This window comes from Microchirus variegatus, assembly GCF_963457635.1.
Source record: "Microchirus variegatus genome assembly, chromosome: 7".
Classification (NCBI taxonomy): domain Eukaryota; kingdom Metazoa; phylum Chordata; class Actinopteri; order Pleuronectiformes; family Soleidae; genus Microchirus; species Microchirus variegatus.
The window spans coordinates 6,700,973-6,717,785 of record NC_139808.1 but is presented as its reverse complement, the minus strand read 5'-3'; the positions used below and the strand labels follow the sequence as shown (position 1 = coordinate 6,717,785).

Here is a 16,813-nt window from a genome sequence, read left to right as displayed (position 1 = left end):
CTCATAGACACAACAAATGTTGCACTGAAAACCAAATCTAAGGCTTATCTTTTGTTTTTCACTAGCCAAAACGTCCATGTTAAGTACAAGTTACAAGATGCATGGCCTTCACTATCATTTTTAAATTGTTTTTTTTTTTTTTTTTAAATATAAAATAGACAATAACATATTCCACATAGTAAGAGGCTAGTGATTGTTTTTGTCATTGAAATGTGAGCTATTTATTCTACAAAACAATGAGGTATAGAATATAGTTTGGGACCCTTTAAAGACCAAACATCTGCTCTTAAAATGTTAAAATATACAGACAAGATGTCGTCTTAAAGATACTGTATTATTATAGACTAGTGCTCAACTTCTTACTCTTGTTTCTGGGTTTGTATATGTGTGTCCACGTTATCATGCTTCTTCTTTTCTCTCCTCCTCGTTTTATTTCCCTGATAATAACCTGTGTCTGTAATATAGATGAACTGGTATGGTCGTGCATGTGCGGATTTACACTGCCTCGTCGGCTTAGCGATGATTTGTATATAAAGCTTTTTATTTTTGATTTGTTTTTGAAAGAGTGAAAATAGATTAATAAAAATAAATTAATTGCCTTGTGGGGAAAAAGGCGAGTTGTGTTTCATTGGAAGTTCTGACCCAAAGTGACCCTTTTCTTTCATTTTCTGGGGGAAGGTTTCCCTCTACTGGGCATAGAGGGAACTGCAATAACATCAAACCACATGTATGGACTTGCTAGAAAAATGTGACAGTACATTTATTTTAATGTTTAATGTGTTTTTATTTTTAAAAAGCACAATATTGCATCAAGAATCACACGGTTTTTTTTACATTTTCATGTAATTAGGTTGACTTTAATGGCTCAAATAAATAAATATATTAATATATATATATATATGTACACACACATACGCTATAAAAAACATTTAAATTCACAAAATACAGTAACAGAAAAGCATTAGGACTGCAGCAGGTGGTAATCTTAATTGTTCCTCTACTAGTATGACCACCTGGTTACCCTGTGGGCGATTTAGGTCGTTACAAATAAAAACTAATTCTCTGTAGGCACAAAAGCAATGATATGAGAAATGTATTTTTTTTTTTCCTGAAATGTAGCAAAAGGAGGAATAAAGGGGATCTAAGCTCTGTCGACTCGCACCATCTTAAAGCCTCTGATTGTGGAGTTGACGTTGGTCAGTGACAGGCATGCCTGCAGCATCTTTGTTCCCGTCATGCTGGGGATGAACTTGATGCGTTGCTCCACTTTTCCTCCTGCTCGCAGTGGGAGCATCCTGCAGGAAGAGAGAAGAAGAGAATAATGTAAATGATTAGATTCCAGAACATAAAAGCTGTTGCGACTTGCTGGGGTGATTGTTCCAAACGGATTGGACCGATCGTCCATGACCAATTTGGTAGCTAAGCTAAGGCCAACTTTACACGACGCAACGATCTGAACACAAACCGCAAAAAATGGCGTTGCGTTCCCACTTTTTATTTCGCACTTGGTGGAAATGTGCATGCACACGGTGACTCAAAAGTGTGTGAAATTTGATGTAGTGTGCATGCCAGGTGGCTAGGTGGCACTGTGAAGCACTGCCACACAACAACACCAGGAGCGCACGCATGCGTTGAAACTTCCTTCTACTTCTCTCTAGTAGCGCAAAGTAGCCCACAGTCGAAAACCAAAACTTCGGCTTAACTTTTGCTGAAATGACTCCTGGACAGGTATCGGAGCAGCTAAGGCAACTTGAATGTCCAACTGATCGATATAATCTGACATGTTTGTTGTTGTTTGTCTGTACTACACATAGATCTGACATCAGCGCGTACGGGAGGGATAGCCAGCGTGAGCAGCTCAGAGCACGCTTTTGCGTTTTCAACCCTTTAGACGGGATTTCCACTCTGGAGGGTGGGTTAGTTTTTTTGCATTTTTAAGCCCCAAAAACGCAACCACCATCCTGCATGTTTTAGGTGTTTCCCTGCTCCCACACACATGATTCAAATAAACGGGTCGTTATCAGGCTTCAGCAGAGCTTACTGACGAGCCGACCATTTGAATCAGCTGTGTTTGAGCAGGGAAACAACTAAAACACGCAGGACAGTCCTGTTGCTAGTAGGTGGTGCAATGACAGGCTTTGCAGGTTATCATTGTGGATTCATTGGCCCTAAAATGAAGATGAAAAAGACAAGCGACGGGGGGGAGGTTGTGAGGCCTGCTGCATACTATTCCTGCACACCACACTTTTGGCTACCAACTACCATGGTCGCTGTGGAAACCTGCATACAGATCAAAGGAGGGCAAGGGAAGCCTGCTGCGTAGCTAATTCAAAATGTGGGGGGAAAAAATGGTTTTCATGGATGGAAATGTCCTCAAATGTGCGCTCAAAGAGTCAAAGTGAAAGAAAAAGACTGGATACAAAAGGACGTGGGCACCAGTCAGCGCTCAGGCTCGAACAAGCCTACATTCCACCGAGACACTTTGTGCTGCACGGTGGCATTCCTCCTTTGTTTGACGATCCCTTCACCCATTTATTTTGCAGTCAGTTGTTTGCTTATAAAATCATTGAGGCATGTGTGAGTGAGTGTGTGTGTGCAACATCGCATGTACAACACCTACGCAATGTTAAACATCATTGTTACCTGAATTGAGTCTTGCCCTGGATCAGCCCAGCTCCGGCAACCGTCAGAACTCCGCCCACCATGTGAGAAAACGTGTTGGTGAAGGTCACTGTGGCAGTTTGCTCCTTGTTGGCCACGACGGAGTCTTCATCTGCGATCTGAAGAAGGAATTAGTTTTTAGTGATCACTCTATACATTGTTAATGTGGTAAACGACTATTCTAGCTGCAAACGTCTGGTTTTTAATGGAATATGTACATTGGTGTATAGAGGCCCATTTGCAGTGTTCTAATGGTACATTGTGTTTGCTAATCGCGTTAGAAGGCTATTGGATGATTAGAAAACCCTTGTGTAAGTATGTTAGCACAGCTGAAAACAGTTTTGCTGGTTCTTTGATGAAAGCAACGTTTGAAGGGCAATATTATTATTTTGAATAAACCTGCAAAGGTTAGGATTTCGCCATATGTAAGAATGTGGCCAAAAGCAGTTACTACATTCAAATTCAAAATACCGAGGTCTTTTAGGTTTCATTTTCTGACGTAACCGGCAACCCCGTGGTTGCTCAGCAGCTGAGACTCTACTGACTGCAATGATTGGTAGACGGCGGTAGGTGGCGCCACATGCCAAAACATGATTTCAAAACATTAACATGATTTGCGGTCCGCAAAAGACTTTTTTTTTATGCAAATATTTTGTCTGTACTGTTGTTGTTGGTGAGTTCAGTTTGTTATATGAACATTATTCCTGAGTCTCTTTTTTATGGTCAGTTGCTTTGGATTTATTACATAATGCACCTTTAACTTAGCTGTCACACGAGGAGACTGCATATTAACATCACACATTTTGAAGAGCCAAAAACAACAATTAATTTCCTGAACAAATGTAAATCTATCGGTGACAAACAGTGAGGGAAATCTACCTCTATGGTGAGCTGTGGGCCGGCGATATTGAACTCCTCTGAGGCCAGAACCCGCTGGTGTGTGGCCATGTCCTCCAGGACGACCGCCAGGTTGATCAGGTCGTCTCCGACCACGTCCTCGTACTGAGCGGGGAGGATCTGCTTGGTCACGACCTTGACTGAAAAACGAAGAGCGAGAAGAAGGTTGTGAGACATTTGTCGTCAAAATCATTCCACGATAAAGCAGAAGTGAAAACTTTTCAACTCGATGTACCTTCCATTGGTTCGAGCTTTATGATGCCATTGGTTTCCCAGAAGGTGTCTGAGGGGGAGTGGTTGTATTCTTTGGCCTGAGCGTTGATGTTCACCTTCATTAACTTGGCAACGCTCTGTTTGTTCATGACTTCCACTGTGAAGAGGACGGGCTCTCCAGCTACTGGAGCTTTATCCAGGGTCAGGAAGACTAACACTCCTTTGGATGTGTTGGCTGAATAAAATATGAGGATATCCACAGGGTGAGATCATGCATGTTTAAATATCTGATAACTGAGTTAAAACAGTAAAAAATCGCACTGTACCTCGTCTTAACGTCGAGTCGTCCGATAATGTGGAGCTTCTCAATGAAATTGTTGAAGTCGGGCCTATTTTGAAAAGAGAAAACAGACGATGTGAGCAACTTTCGGTGGGAACATTATAGGGCGAATCGTCAGAAAACTACAGCTCTAACGCGGATCGTACTTTTGATGTATTTGTAGTCTCCCGTGATGTTCTGAAGTCTGGGGAAAGCCACGGCTTTGGTGCAGATGAGGGACCCGACTCTCTCCGTGTCCTTGTTGAGGCTGAGCACCCGGCCCTCGCTCATGACGATGGTGTGAATGTCGGCGTTCACCTCGGCGTAAACGAAGGGGATGTCGTAAAACAGGTCGATGCGGCGCTCCTTGATGGCTTTGACTGGGGAAGGGCCGCAGCAGAACACGCCTGAGGTGAATCAGAAAAAAAAAGTTTGAACACACGAGATCAAAAACGACAACAAAAAATTAGAAACGTGTTGTGTTTTGTTCGCACACCTCCGCTCCTGTTCTGAGGGGTCGGGTCCAGAACCTGCCATCCATCCATCCCAGATACTAAATCCTTACGAGTCATCCAGCATTCAACCCAGACATGGAAGTTCCTGTCAAGAAACAAAAACAAACATTACTGAGCATGAAACGTGAAAACTGTCACTAAAATGCACCACGAAAGACATATAAGAAAATATTTACCATAAGCTGTCTTTGCTGATTTTCAGCTTCTCTCCCTTGTCGCTGTAGTATTCCTCCAGCACCAGGTTGCCGTTGGTGTCGTGAGCCGAGTTGAAGTTGGTGACGACGCGGCAAGGAATGCCGAGAACTCTCATGACTGAAAGGAAGCAATCAGAACACAGACAACCGCTAATGAATACCGTCTGCTCACGGCCACAATGGAAAATATGATACGGGAAACAGTAATCGGGGCCAAAAGCGCATCAGACACTTTGAATTCCGGTGGGTATAATCACCTGTGCACATGACAGCAGCAAACACCCAGCACTGCCCGTACTTGACTGGTTTGTACGCAGACTTTGCCCACTGACTCAGGATGTCCCCGCTCCCCGTCCACAAGGTGGGATTGACTCCTTGTTCGAAGTCTCCCGACCAGTTCCCTTTCAGGACTCCGCGGTCGTCTTCTGAGTTGATCTAAACGTTTAAATAAAGAGGGGAAAAAAATAAATAAAAAAACATGTCACTTTCTATCCATGCACTTCGGTTCCCACGTCCCTGCGTGCAACAGTGCAACTTTTCAGAACTTTTGCCTCAGGTGTTTTCATCTTTACAAAAAGGGCAGTACGCCCAGTTCATGCACGTCAAGCTATAACTAGTCATTATGTGCTCAGGTTGTCATGCAAAGTAAATAAAAAAACATTGTCAAGATGGAACACGACAGACGGTGATTTATACACTACAGTTCAAAAGTTTGGGGTCGCCTATGCACATATTTTTTTCCATTAACACTCACACTTTTATTCATCAATTTCCTCAAAGGGTTTTCAAGGGTTTTCTAATCATCCAATAGCCTTCAAACGCGATTAGCAAACACAATGTACCATTAGAACACTGGAAATGGGCCTCTATACACCTATGTACATATTCCATTAAAAACCAGACGTTTGCAGCTAGAATAGTCGTTTACCACATTAACAATGTATAGAGTGTATTTCTGATTCATTTAATGCTATATTCAGTGAAATAAGGACATTTGACTCACCATGGCGGACACCACCCGGCTGATGTAGACGGGGTCGTTGCGTTTCAAATAGTCCTCTCGTCTGCTGTTTTGGTGCTGAGGGCTGACCTGCAGCAGACTCAGACATGCCTCCAGGACGCCGGGCTCATACTTTGAGGGAAGGAAAAAAATAGACAAGACAAGATGCAATTAAATTAAATAGGTTCAACGACATTTGAGTGGCGTCCAAAAACCTGCACCCAGTGACTGATGTGAGATATGTGCGGTCAGGTTTAGAGGTGGTAGAGTTTGGTACCGTTCAAAAGTTTGGGGTCACTTAGAAATGTCCTTATTTTTTAAAGGAAAAACACTTTTTTTTCAATGAATATAACATTAAATGAATCAGAAATACACTCTATACATTGTTAATGTGGTAAACGACTATTCTGGCTGCAAACGTCTGGTTTTTAATGGAATATGTACATAGGTGTATAGAGGCCCATTTCCAGTGTTCTAATGGTACATTGTGTTTTCTAATCGCGTTAGAAGGCTATTGGATAATTAGAAAACCCTTGAAAACGCTTGTGCAATGATGTTAGCACAGCTGAAAACAGTTTTGCTGGTTCTTTGACGAAAGGGCAAAATGATAATTTTGAATAAAAAGCATTATTTCTAATCTTGTCAATGTCTTGACTATATTTTCTATTCCTTTTGCAACTCTTTTGATGAATAAAAGTGTGACTTTTAATGGAAAAACAACAAAATTGTATAGGTGACCCCAAACTTTTGAACAGTAGTGTATCAAATGCTGTCTTTTACCAAAATAGTTAAACTCTACTTTAATGCTTAAGATCTGTTCAACAGATTCTATAATAATAATAACAACAATAATAATAACACTTTAATAATCATGTCCATACCTGATCAAAGGACCATGGTCTTGACACGAGGTTCATCGCTGTCCCCATGAACAATAACCCAGAGTCATTCTGGACATATTCCTCTCTCTGGTCCTCAAAGGGAATGTGGACTGAATCCTCTGCAAACAAATAAATACATCAAAATCAAAACACAGCGAAAGAAAACCTGACATTGAGCTCATATAATCAGATGTATCTATTTAAAAATGCATTCATGGCTGCAGCCCTAATTCATTTCTAGTTTGGGGACGATAGATTATTTTTTTTGTTCTGGGCTTCACATACCAGGACACCAAGGATTGCAGAGCAGGGTGAATCTGCCCAGAGCGACCTTCTTCTTGCCTCCCTGAGTGAACACGCGCAGCTGAAACCTGTAGCATCCCACTGAGGCAGAGGCCGGAGCGGAGATGAAGACGGAGGGATTCTGGAGATCCAGGTCCTCCGAGTCCACGTACGCCGTCCACTTGGTGGGAGAGACTTTCTTGGAGAAAGAGACTGGCATTGAAACGTAGAGGCGGCCTTAGGAGAGAAGAAGAGGAACACGAGAGGTTAAAAACAATGGTTCCGAATGGGTCGTTGACGTGCGAAGACAGAAACGTAGACTACCTAGTAAGATTTTCACACTCAGAAAGTCAATCTTGGGGTTGAACGGTCGGCCCTGCAGCTGCAGAGTGACCCTGAACGGGGCCCCTCTTCGCACCACCAGGCTCTTGGAGCTGCTGAATCCCTCTGTCCTGTGTCGCTCCAGGTTTTCGGATTTTTCCAGGTTGACATTTTTTATTGACAAGTCTGAAAGCGAGGAAGAACATGCATGTATCAGTCAGGTGGCACTATACGTTAAATGTCACTCTATAAGCGAGAGAAAGAAAGAAAAAAAGAAGAAGAAAACTCTCACCTTCCATTTGTTAGTGGCTGATTCTTTCTCGGTAGCAGTTGGTAAAAGTGTAAAAGTGTCCCTTTTGTTTCCCTCCACAGGTTTATATACCCTGTGCCACACCCACACACACGTTGTTGCTGGTGAGAGTGGCATGTTGCTAAGCACCTCAGGCCATGTGCGAACAAGAACGTGGAACGCTGCACCTTGTGCACTAGTACATACTTTGGCGGATTGAGGTGGGTCCTGCGTGCGTGAGTAATCGGTTTCACCCAGCACGACGGGATTGTGAGGTGAGATGGCGAACAAAGTTTTACGCGGAGGCAAAATGTGACGCAAGGTTTAGTCAAATTAGATTTGACATAGAACATATAATGTAATTAAAAACACCAGATTCAATTTGAAAAATGAAGACTGTCAGCAGCCTACATCCAAGTCCTTACAGTTCAAATTGATAAATAAGATTTCAATTACTAAGAATAAGTATTGCAACCACAATTTAACCACAATGGTCAGCTGAATCATAAGTATCACTTTCTCTAGTCCTGGCTATTTTTAGTTTGTTCTTCGAATTACTGCTATTGGGAATAAATTAACTTTCTCTCAATTGGGGCATCTGTAGACACACAGGACCTCAGAGGCCTTCTGTACCTCTGGTTTACCCAAGGATCATGATCATTTTAACTCTTTTTTTATCATTTGCTGTTGTTTCTAATCCCAGATTTAGTATATTTGTGTATTCCATAATTCATTCAAACACTGAGAAGTCTTCAAAAACGAATGAAATAAACTGTGTAGAGCTACAGATTTGTCCTTAAAACAATGCACAAGACGTCAATCCGGTGCACTAAACACTTCTAGTTGCATGCACACTGTAAAAAGTAGAGAAAACTCAAACTTTCAAGGCAAATTACTGCAATGGATTTTTGTTTACAGATTACAGCCCAACAAAAGATCTTGAATTTTAAAAAAAGTTCCATCAACTAATATTATTTCGTTAGACAAAATTGTAAGTTTGAACTCTCAAAATTTTGTTTTCAAACAGCTCGGCAAACTAATCTTTTGTTCGGATAATTTAAAAACTAAATTGAAATTTTAGTTGATGGAAAATTGATTGCAGTAAATTACCTTGAATTCTTTTTACAGTGCATCATGTATGTCGAATGAGACTCACCCTATTTTTTTTTTTACGTGTGCAGGCTTGAAAAATGTTGCTGAATAGTGTGTATGTGAGAGTTCACACACAGTACAGTAAGTAGTTATGTCAGGTATGTACAGTGCAGTGCATGGCATAGAGAATACATTTTTGGTGAATGAGTGATATACGCTTTGTGTTGCATCAATGAATATCACTGAATGAAATATAAGAACAATGTTTTCTGTCTGCTGATTAATGGACCATTTTAACTGTGAGGGTTGTTTGAGAGACAATGTCAGTGTGAAAGTATCCACTTGTTAGTCCTTAAACTTCAATATAGACTTAAATACGGGATCCCAACAACTATTGGATGCAGTCTATGAAAAATGAACCTACTTATCCAGGAGTTAATTAGCTAGTTTTGGGTCATTTCTACCTATTTAGAGGAAAAACGGGATGATGGTATTTTGGCACGTATGGCTGCGATTATCAGCTGGTATCACCTGATACGAGCTTGGTTTGCAGGTGACGGAGTTCAGATTCTTACGGGTGATGTCATGACCTGTTGCCATTGGGTCAAAAAGTCTTTTACCTCTATTTAACAACTCTGCAATTGTGATTGTGATTGTAGAAATCAGATGTTGCAGCAAAGTAAGAGGTGTTTTTTATGTTTGTTTTTTTTGCTTTAGATACTCTTGGTTTATAAACCACACACACCTGGGCTCAATCAGTGCTAATCATTGATTGAGCCCAGGTCATTGATTGAGCCCCCCCCCCCCACACACACACACACACACCAGCGTGTCAAAAAAAGACTTTTTTTAAAACCATAATGAATACAATTTAAGACCCATTTCAAATCCATACTGGCAAAAACGTACAAAACACATTAAGGAAATTTGGAGCCACAAATCGTTGAACTTTGAATTCGGCTTAGCTGTGGGCTTTCATTAAGTTTGCTCCGCTGCTATGCTAAGCTATAACACACCATGGCGCACACTAGCTAGTGGTGCTCGATAAATTCTAACCAGGCAGCACAGGTGGCCTACTTTAGTTCCGTGTTGTAGTTATGTTATCGCATCCTCAAAAATAGAAACATTTCAAAGCGAGACTGAAGTTAATGCACGTTTTAAATAAATGTAACATTAAAGGGGAAATAAGTAGTTTATAGTGCCATCTAGAGGAGAGGCTGATATTACAACAAAGACCTGCTGCTCTGCTCACCCCCTCCCTTCCCTGAGCGCTACGGTATCCTCAGCTGGTCAAATGTCGTCCTCGTTGTCTTTCTCCGTGTCAGCAGATGAGATTCGTGAGGCGAGGGAGAGGGCGAGCTACCGCGGCCATGCCAGATGAAGCGGAGAGAGAGGAGGCGGGACTTCCTCTACAAGTAAAGAGACGCTTGTTTTGTTCTCTCGTGTTTGTCCTTACAGGCTCCGGTAGAAACATGGCGTCTCGCTGCTAACAGTGGCTATGCAACCGCGGTCCGCGGTCATGTTATTTAACATGACTTTTTGAAACACTACGAAAATGAAACAAAAACTATTATACAGCGACTAGACAATGCAGGAGCACATAATATGTATAAAAAAGTGGATTTTGGGTCATATAAACCCATAAATACTACACATTGTACCTTTAATAGATTTTTTAAAAACCTTTCGAAATTGTATCTTAGACCTTATATGAGATTTTAGAAAAATTTAAGACATTTTAAGGCCTTAAATTCAAATAATTGGATTTAAGACTTTTTAAGACCTCGTGGATACCCTGACACACACACACCTGATTGTAGTGAGTTGATTCTCCCACCAACTCTCACAGAGACAGACGATTTAGTGCCCTCACACAAATGTGTATGAAATAAAACTGACAGCAATATTAAGTAAATGCAATTCATATCTTTCCACTACTCCCAATTAAAAATGTAGTCAAACTACATGGAGGAATCACGTACATGTTTTTGTTTTTTTGTTTTTTTTAAATGAGGTTACATAAACCACACGTGTTCAGACATGTGCCGTGCGTGCATCGACTCCATCAGACTCCCTGATGCATTAAACAGGAATAAGCGACAGCTGAGATGCATGACTAAAACATGACTAAAACATCTATTTAGGTGTTATTGAAAAATTAGGATATAAATCACACCATGCACCTTTTAGACCAACTTAATCCCTTTGCACATGAGCAAAGTGAACTCTTGCAGAGGTGCAGCAGGGAGTAGTTTGATGTCTCGTCTAACTGAAGATTCCTGAGGAGTGAGGCCATGTCCTCGGCTATTTAAGGTGCACGCGGTACATGTGAGTCACAGGCTAAACCACAACAATGAATAATCTTTGTCGCCTTCTGCTGCTCTGCAGGACGGTGTTTCATGCAAATGAAAAAGCTGCTATTGTGTTGGTACATAATTATACAAAAGAATGCAGTTGTTTTCATTATGTAACCAAATGTCCCTGCACGTCGACAACAGATTGTATAAAATGTTTTTTGCTTTCTATTCTGTCACATCTTCATTTATTGATAAACTTGATCAGCACAATCAAACAAAGGGAAATCATCAAGTAACAACATTGGAATTTGCAGTTTGACATGATGCTGGTGTATTTTCCTTAGCGGATAACTTTTCAGTGTCAAAGAGTTGAATCGCAACATTTTACTACAGTACTTCAAGCTATATAATCAAACAATAATTTAAAGCCAACATTCAAAAACCCTGGGGTATTGTTCATACTGGTAATAAAGTGATAACACATTTTAATTCTGGAAGAAAAAAACATCAGAGCTACCTCTCAGACCGATACGGAGACACTTCTCACTTCTGCAGGACTGACTCTTGTATTGCAACGTTCTACCATGAGAAGAGCGTCATGTATTTCCTCGACGACAATCGCTCTAAATCTAAAACTAAGACACATTATACGAGTTTAAGTCCCCATTCAGAAAGTACAGGTTTGAATGAGGAGGTTAAATGCATTGTGAACACGTCCTCTGATCTGGTCAATGTTAATACTGCTCTTTATTTGATTTCTTAAGATCTTACTTCCTGTTTCCATAGTCATAAACATAGTTCCATATTTGCTCCATTGAATTCCTCCTCAACATAAACACACTAACAATGGACCCATCTGTGCAGCCTGACTCGCTAAAAACTTTATTTTGTTCTTAAAGTATGTATATACCTAGTGTTAGTGTGAATTTTGAAGCAGAAGTTACTGCTGTCTCTTTCAGAAACGATGATGATGATGAGTCCTTAAACTCTCCGCCCCTGAGTTCATCATCTCTGCTGCATTAATAGATTTTTAGATCAGGGTTTCTCACTCCTGGTCCTGGAGAGCGACTGTCCTGCATGTTTTAGGCGTTTCCCTGCTCCAACACACCTGATTCAAATAAATGTGTCGTTATCAGGCTTCAGCAGAAGCTCACTGACGAGCTGATCATTTGAATCAGGTGTGTTTGAGCAGGGAAACACTCGAGAAACTCTTGTTTTAGATCCTTTTACATGCTTCTGTCCTGCAAACCATCAAAAACCATAAGATCTTCAGGTAGGGGCCTTTTTTTTTATCCTAAATAACAGCACAAACCACCACTTAATTATACTCAACAAAAATATAAACGCACAAACTTGATATGGTGAACAAAAAGAGAATGTCATGACATTTGCTCAGATTCTTGATGCATTTGTTTATGGAATGATTAGTTTTGCTCAAACGAATAACACACACTTTATTGAAGTTTGTGAACCTGGATCATCGACCCCCTTTGTGTTCTTCCTGCCATTACTCCAGGACTTTTGTTTTGAAATTGATCCTAATGCTCACAAATTAAAGCCACTTTATTGATAAAGTTGTATTGTTATTTTTGGATAGTTACTCCATTTTGTCACACAACAATAATTACAAGTTTTTCTTTGTGCGTTTATATTTTTGTTGAGTGGAATTTAATTAAGTAATATTCTTGATTCTTAATTTCTAGTTTTACTCTTTCTTTCTTTTTTAAAAATACAACATCACATATATTAATTTATTATTGTACTACCCTAGAGTAAATACTTCAGTTAGGAGCAGGAGTCCTTGGCTTGTTATAAACAAGGAAGTCCGTTATGTCGTGCCACACGTTGCTGTCGTGGTAGAGGTAGTTCATGGAGGACTGTAGTGAGGGCTGCAGGGTGTGTGGGTAATACTCAAACAACCACAGAACGATGCCCCACACAAGGGTGGCGAAGAGCGGGAAAGGGTCGTGTTTAGGCCGGGGGATAAATCCTTTCTCTACGGCCAGTTTAGACAGAGCAAACAGGATCCTGGACAGCAGGTACATGTTGATCTAAGGCAAAAGAGATAAAGATAAATGAGTAAGGACATAGAACATATTCAAACTTAAGTGCATTTTTTTGGGGGGTTACCTGGCTATTGATGCTGTTGTTATCGCCGAACACTAAATATCCACCAACACAGGCAGCTAGGAAGGAGTGAGACTGCAAACTCTTTCCCTGCATCTTCTGCTGCAAGGCCTGCAGTCCTTTATATGTGAACACAAAGTAAGCCAGGTTGCGGGAATGGGTGTAAGTCGCCTTCAGAATGGCTCTAAGCTTGTCCTTCAAACTGTCATGGGGGAAAGAAGAACACATGCATAAGTCAGCGGGAAATTGCATGCCGCCATAAAAAAACAGAGTAAATTCTTATTGCATTCTCACCTGCCACTTCTGAAGAGAAATGTCATCACCAAGGCGTGTGGTGCTCTGATTTTAGCCCCATATCTGAGAAATATACAAACTGTAATGTCAGCAAAACAAGGACTAATCTATAAACGCTTATATTCAATCGGTATATTGAAGGAAATCCACTCTAGTGCATGGACAATGCAAATACAATATTTACATACACCACACAGCAACAAGAGGCTCTTATTGTCTGGTTTGGTGACTGCTGTGAGTCAAAAAATCAACAGGTGCAGAAGCAGAGCGTCAAGACTTCACCCAACCAGTGAACAAACTGTAGAAGGATGTGCTGCCTTAATCAAAGGGGCTAAAGGAGCAGTTTCTTCCCTGAAGTTGAGGCTAATGAACTCAGTTGGTTAGCTTTTTAAAAAACAACAACAAAAACTATGCTGATCAGTGAAACTACTGTGTTTAACTGAGTTTAATTTAGTATTTATTATGCAAACTATTGGGTTAAGTATTTAGGAGTAACAAATAATGTTCTTCAAGTTTCAAACAAGGAGAATGACAATAAAGTGAGACCTTGAACTTGATGTGGCAGGTCCACAGTCAAGCTATAAACATAATAACTAACACTACAAAATGCATGTATTATTAATTGAATAAGACTGAACATAATAATCACTGCTGAGCAACAAAAGTGCACTTTATCATAATATCACCCTTCGGTCTAGCTAAACCTGCTGTATAGCAAGTTACTAATGCAGCAACAGTAGCAGTATGAGTGTTGCTTGACAGGTAAACAGTGCTACACATTCACTCGTCGTCTTGTTTGTTTATGACATTTTTGTTCACTCACACGACGCCGTTTCTGAATCCTTTCAAAACCGCCAGCGCCGCTTTGTGTTTCTCCTTCTGCAGCAGATTATTGATGGTGAAGAGAAGAGTTTTCAGCAAGTCAGGAGCTGCCATGGCTTCACTCAGTCCAAGTAGGTCGGCGAACACAAAACACACAGCGATGTGTCACAGCGAAAGTTCGCCCCCCTGCGCCGCCGCAGGATTGGTTCCTACCATATTTGTTTTCATGTACCAACCAAATATTATATAAAAATGTAATGTTTTTAAATTCAAATGTATTCTTAAAAAATAAATAGGGAAACAATATATAAGTTTTGACCCGGTGAGAAAGCATAACCTATAACAATAGCAATTGCAACCTTGTGTTTATTCAAGAGCAAAACACAAACAAAATAAAATGAACAAATCTGGTAAATCACCTGCAGGGGCCCAGTATTAAAATCATTTTTATTACAATCAATCCAGTTCATTCTTACATGAAACCAATTTTCAAAATAAATAGTATTCTACCACTGATTTCCACAGATTAGAAAAAAAGAGTTAGAGAGAGATTCAAAAAAATAAAATACAAATAAAGTGACACATCATCGACGCGATTTACAACGCAATCAGAACGACTGAAACACTACTTTGCATCATTTCTAAACATGTAACTGCCAAATAATTTGAAACACAGCAGCGATTCAACAGTGAAGTGGTTAATTCAGCCAGTTTGGTGGGTCAATGTGCTACATCATCAACTGTAATCTGTTAAACATATTCAACTTTTGTATTTATTTATTTTTTTTAAAATCAAGTTTCTTTTTTTTTTTTGGTCTGCATAAAAAAGTCAGTACACCAGTAAGAACACACCAAATGTTGTACATGTATGCATTCAATTACTGCCATTAAGGGAACACGTGAAATAATATTAAAAATCTGATGTGAATTACTTTTAAGAAGTCATGGATTTATTTGTCTGGGGCAAGAAGAGTTTCAGTCAAGTGAGAACAACCAGCAATTTATTCATTCCCAGCGATATAAAACTGTATAAAAACTTCCTTGCCTTGATTTTTTCCCCCCCTGTAAACTAATGTGAACCGTAAATCGTAATTATACATTTTCAATCATCTGGGATACATTTTTATATCATAGCCTGCAATGATGCACCACACCACGTAATCACACTACTGACTTTGAGTCATTAAAAAGATCACATTACAATTAATAAATTTGGCTCTCCTCATATTTTTAAGCAAAGAAGACACAGTAAGAACACGAGACAATACTGTCTACGAACAGAAAAACCTAGTATCTTTGCCCTGTTAGTAAAACATTTGAAACAACAGCAGTGGTGAGCGAAACATCTCTAAGAAACATTAAGACCTGGTTTCCTTAAAAAAACAAAACAAAAAAAATCTGTGAATATATTTTCAATGATAAAACTACATTTTTTTTTTTACTTAAAAGCTACTTCTTTGTTTCCATTTTAAAAGTCAAACAGTGATGTGTTTAATTACTGATCGTCTTTGATCTTAGCAAAAAAAAAAAAAACTATGGTAGATCATCTCTGTAGTGTTTTTTTTTTTTTTTACTCAAAAAGAAGCTTAATTAGTGAAACTAGCCATTATTAGTACACTATTTCTGGAAAACTTGAAATGCCTCACACCCTATAAAACTAGGGCCAATTACTATTCAATTAATGAAATCAGTTTAAAGGTGCTATACGTGAGAAATGTATTACATTAAGATAGAAAATGGTCGTGCTATCATGTCATCAGAGATTTAGGAAATGTGTTGAATTGAATTGTGTATATCCACAACAAGAAATATTAATTTGCCCGCCACAAGCTCCGTCTATGTTTTTGTCTGTTGTGCTGCCCACGTCTGACCCTTCTGGTAATGCTGATATCTAACATATATATTGTTTTTATTGTACGTTATTGTCAACGTTCAGTATATGTGCACATCTAGTGTTTAGAAAACGTCCTGTAAGAGGAAGTCCAACTTTTCCATTGTTTTCAATGGGGATCGCAGCGCCATCTTTTACATACAGCGCCATACGTAAGAATGTGGCCAAAAACAGTTACTACACTCAAATTTCAAAAATACAGAGGTATTTTAGATTTCATTTTCTCTGCCGCTGTAGTTCAGAATTAACTGGCAACCTGTGGTTGCTCGGCAGCTGAGACTCTACTGACTGCAACGATTGGTAGACGGCGGTAGGTGGCGCCACATGTCAAAACATGATTTGCGGTTCGCAAAATATTTTTTCATTGCAAATATTTTGTCTGTACTGTTGTTGTTGGTGAGTTCAGTTTGTTATATGAACATTATTCCTGAGTCTCTGTGACATATTAGGAGGATTTTATGGCCAGTTGCTTTAGATTTATTACATAATGCACCTTTAAGTCTGCAAATCGAGATGATGGGGGAGGGGGGGTTTCCACTGTGTGGGTATATGTATGTATGTATATATATATATATATATATATACACATTAACACATTTTCTATCTTTAAGATTATTTACATAGATGCTTAAGATTGTGTCTCTTCATTTAGGCTCTAAGATAATACTTAAATTGCAACCAGTCAGCGGTTATCGGTGATCCAGCAAATCTTTAAAGT

General features: G+C 39.7%; 2 protein-coding genes across 2 annotated transcripts; both read right to left on the bottom strand.

Annotated features, from left to right (window-relative positions):
* Nucleotides 1–830: 830 nt before the first annotated feature.
* tgm5l (transglutaminase 5, like) lies at nucleotides 831–7,582 on the bottom strand (the record flags this gene model as incomplete). Its single annotated transcript, XM_083892620.1, has 14 exons — nucleotides 831–1,295; nucleotides 2,644–2,780; nucleotides 3,541–3,698; nucleotides 3,794–4,006; nucleotides 4,098–4,160; nucleotides 4,258–4,497; nucleotides 4,587–4,690; nucleotides 4,782–4,917; nucleotides 5,057–5,234; nucleotides 5,803–5,931; nucleotides 6,681–6,799; nucleotides 6,966–7,199; nucleotides 7,287–7,469; nucleotides 7,576–7,582. 14 exons carry the CDS (start codon nucleotides 7,580–7,582, stop codon nucleotides 1,142–1,144), a joined length of 2,055 nt encoding a protein of 684 aa, XP_083748746.1. The 3' UTR covers nucleotides 831–1,141.
* A 3,718-nt stretch (nucleotides 7,583–11,300) lies between these two features.
* Nucleotides 11,301–14,338, bottom strand: pxmp4 (peroxisomal membrane protein 4). The gene is made up of 4 exons (XM_083893000.1): nucleotides 14,206–14,338; nucleotides 13,383–13,445; nucleotides 13,092–13,290; nucleotides 11,301–13,012 (listed from the first exon to the last, which is right to left on the bottom strand). Exons 1-4 carry the CDS (start codon nucleotides 14,316–14,318, stop codon nucleotides 12,743–12,745), a joined length of 645 nt encoding a protein of 214 aa, XP_083749126.1. The 5' UTR covers nucleotides 14,319–14,338; the 3' UTR covers nucleotides 11,301–12,742.
* Nucleotides 14,339–16,813: the final 2,475 nt, after the last annotated feature.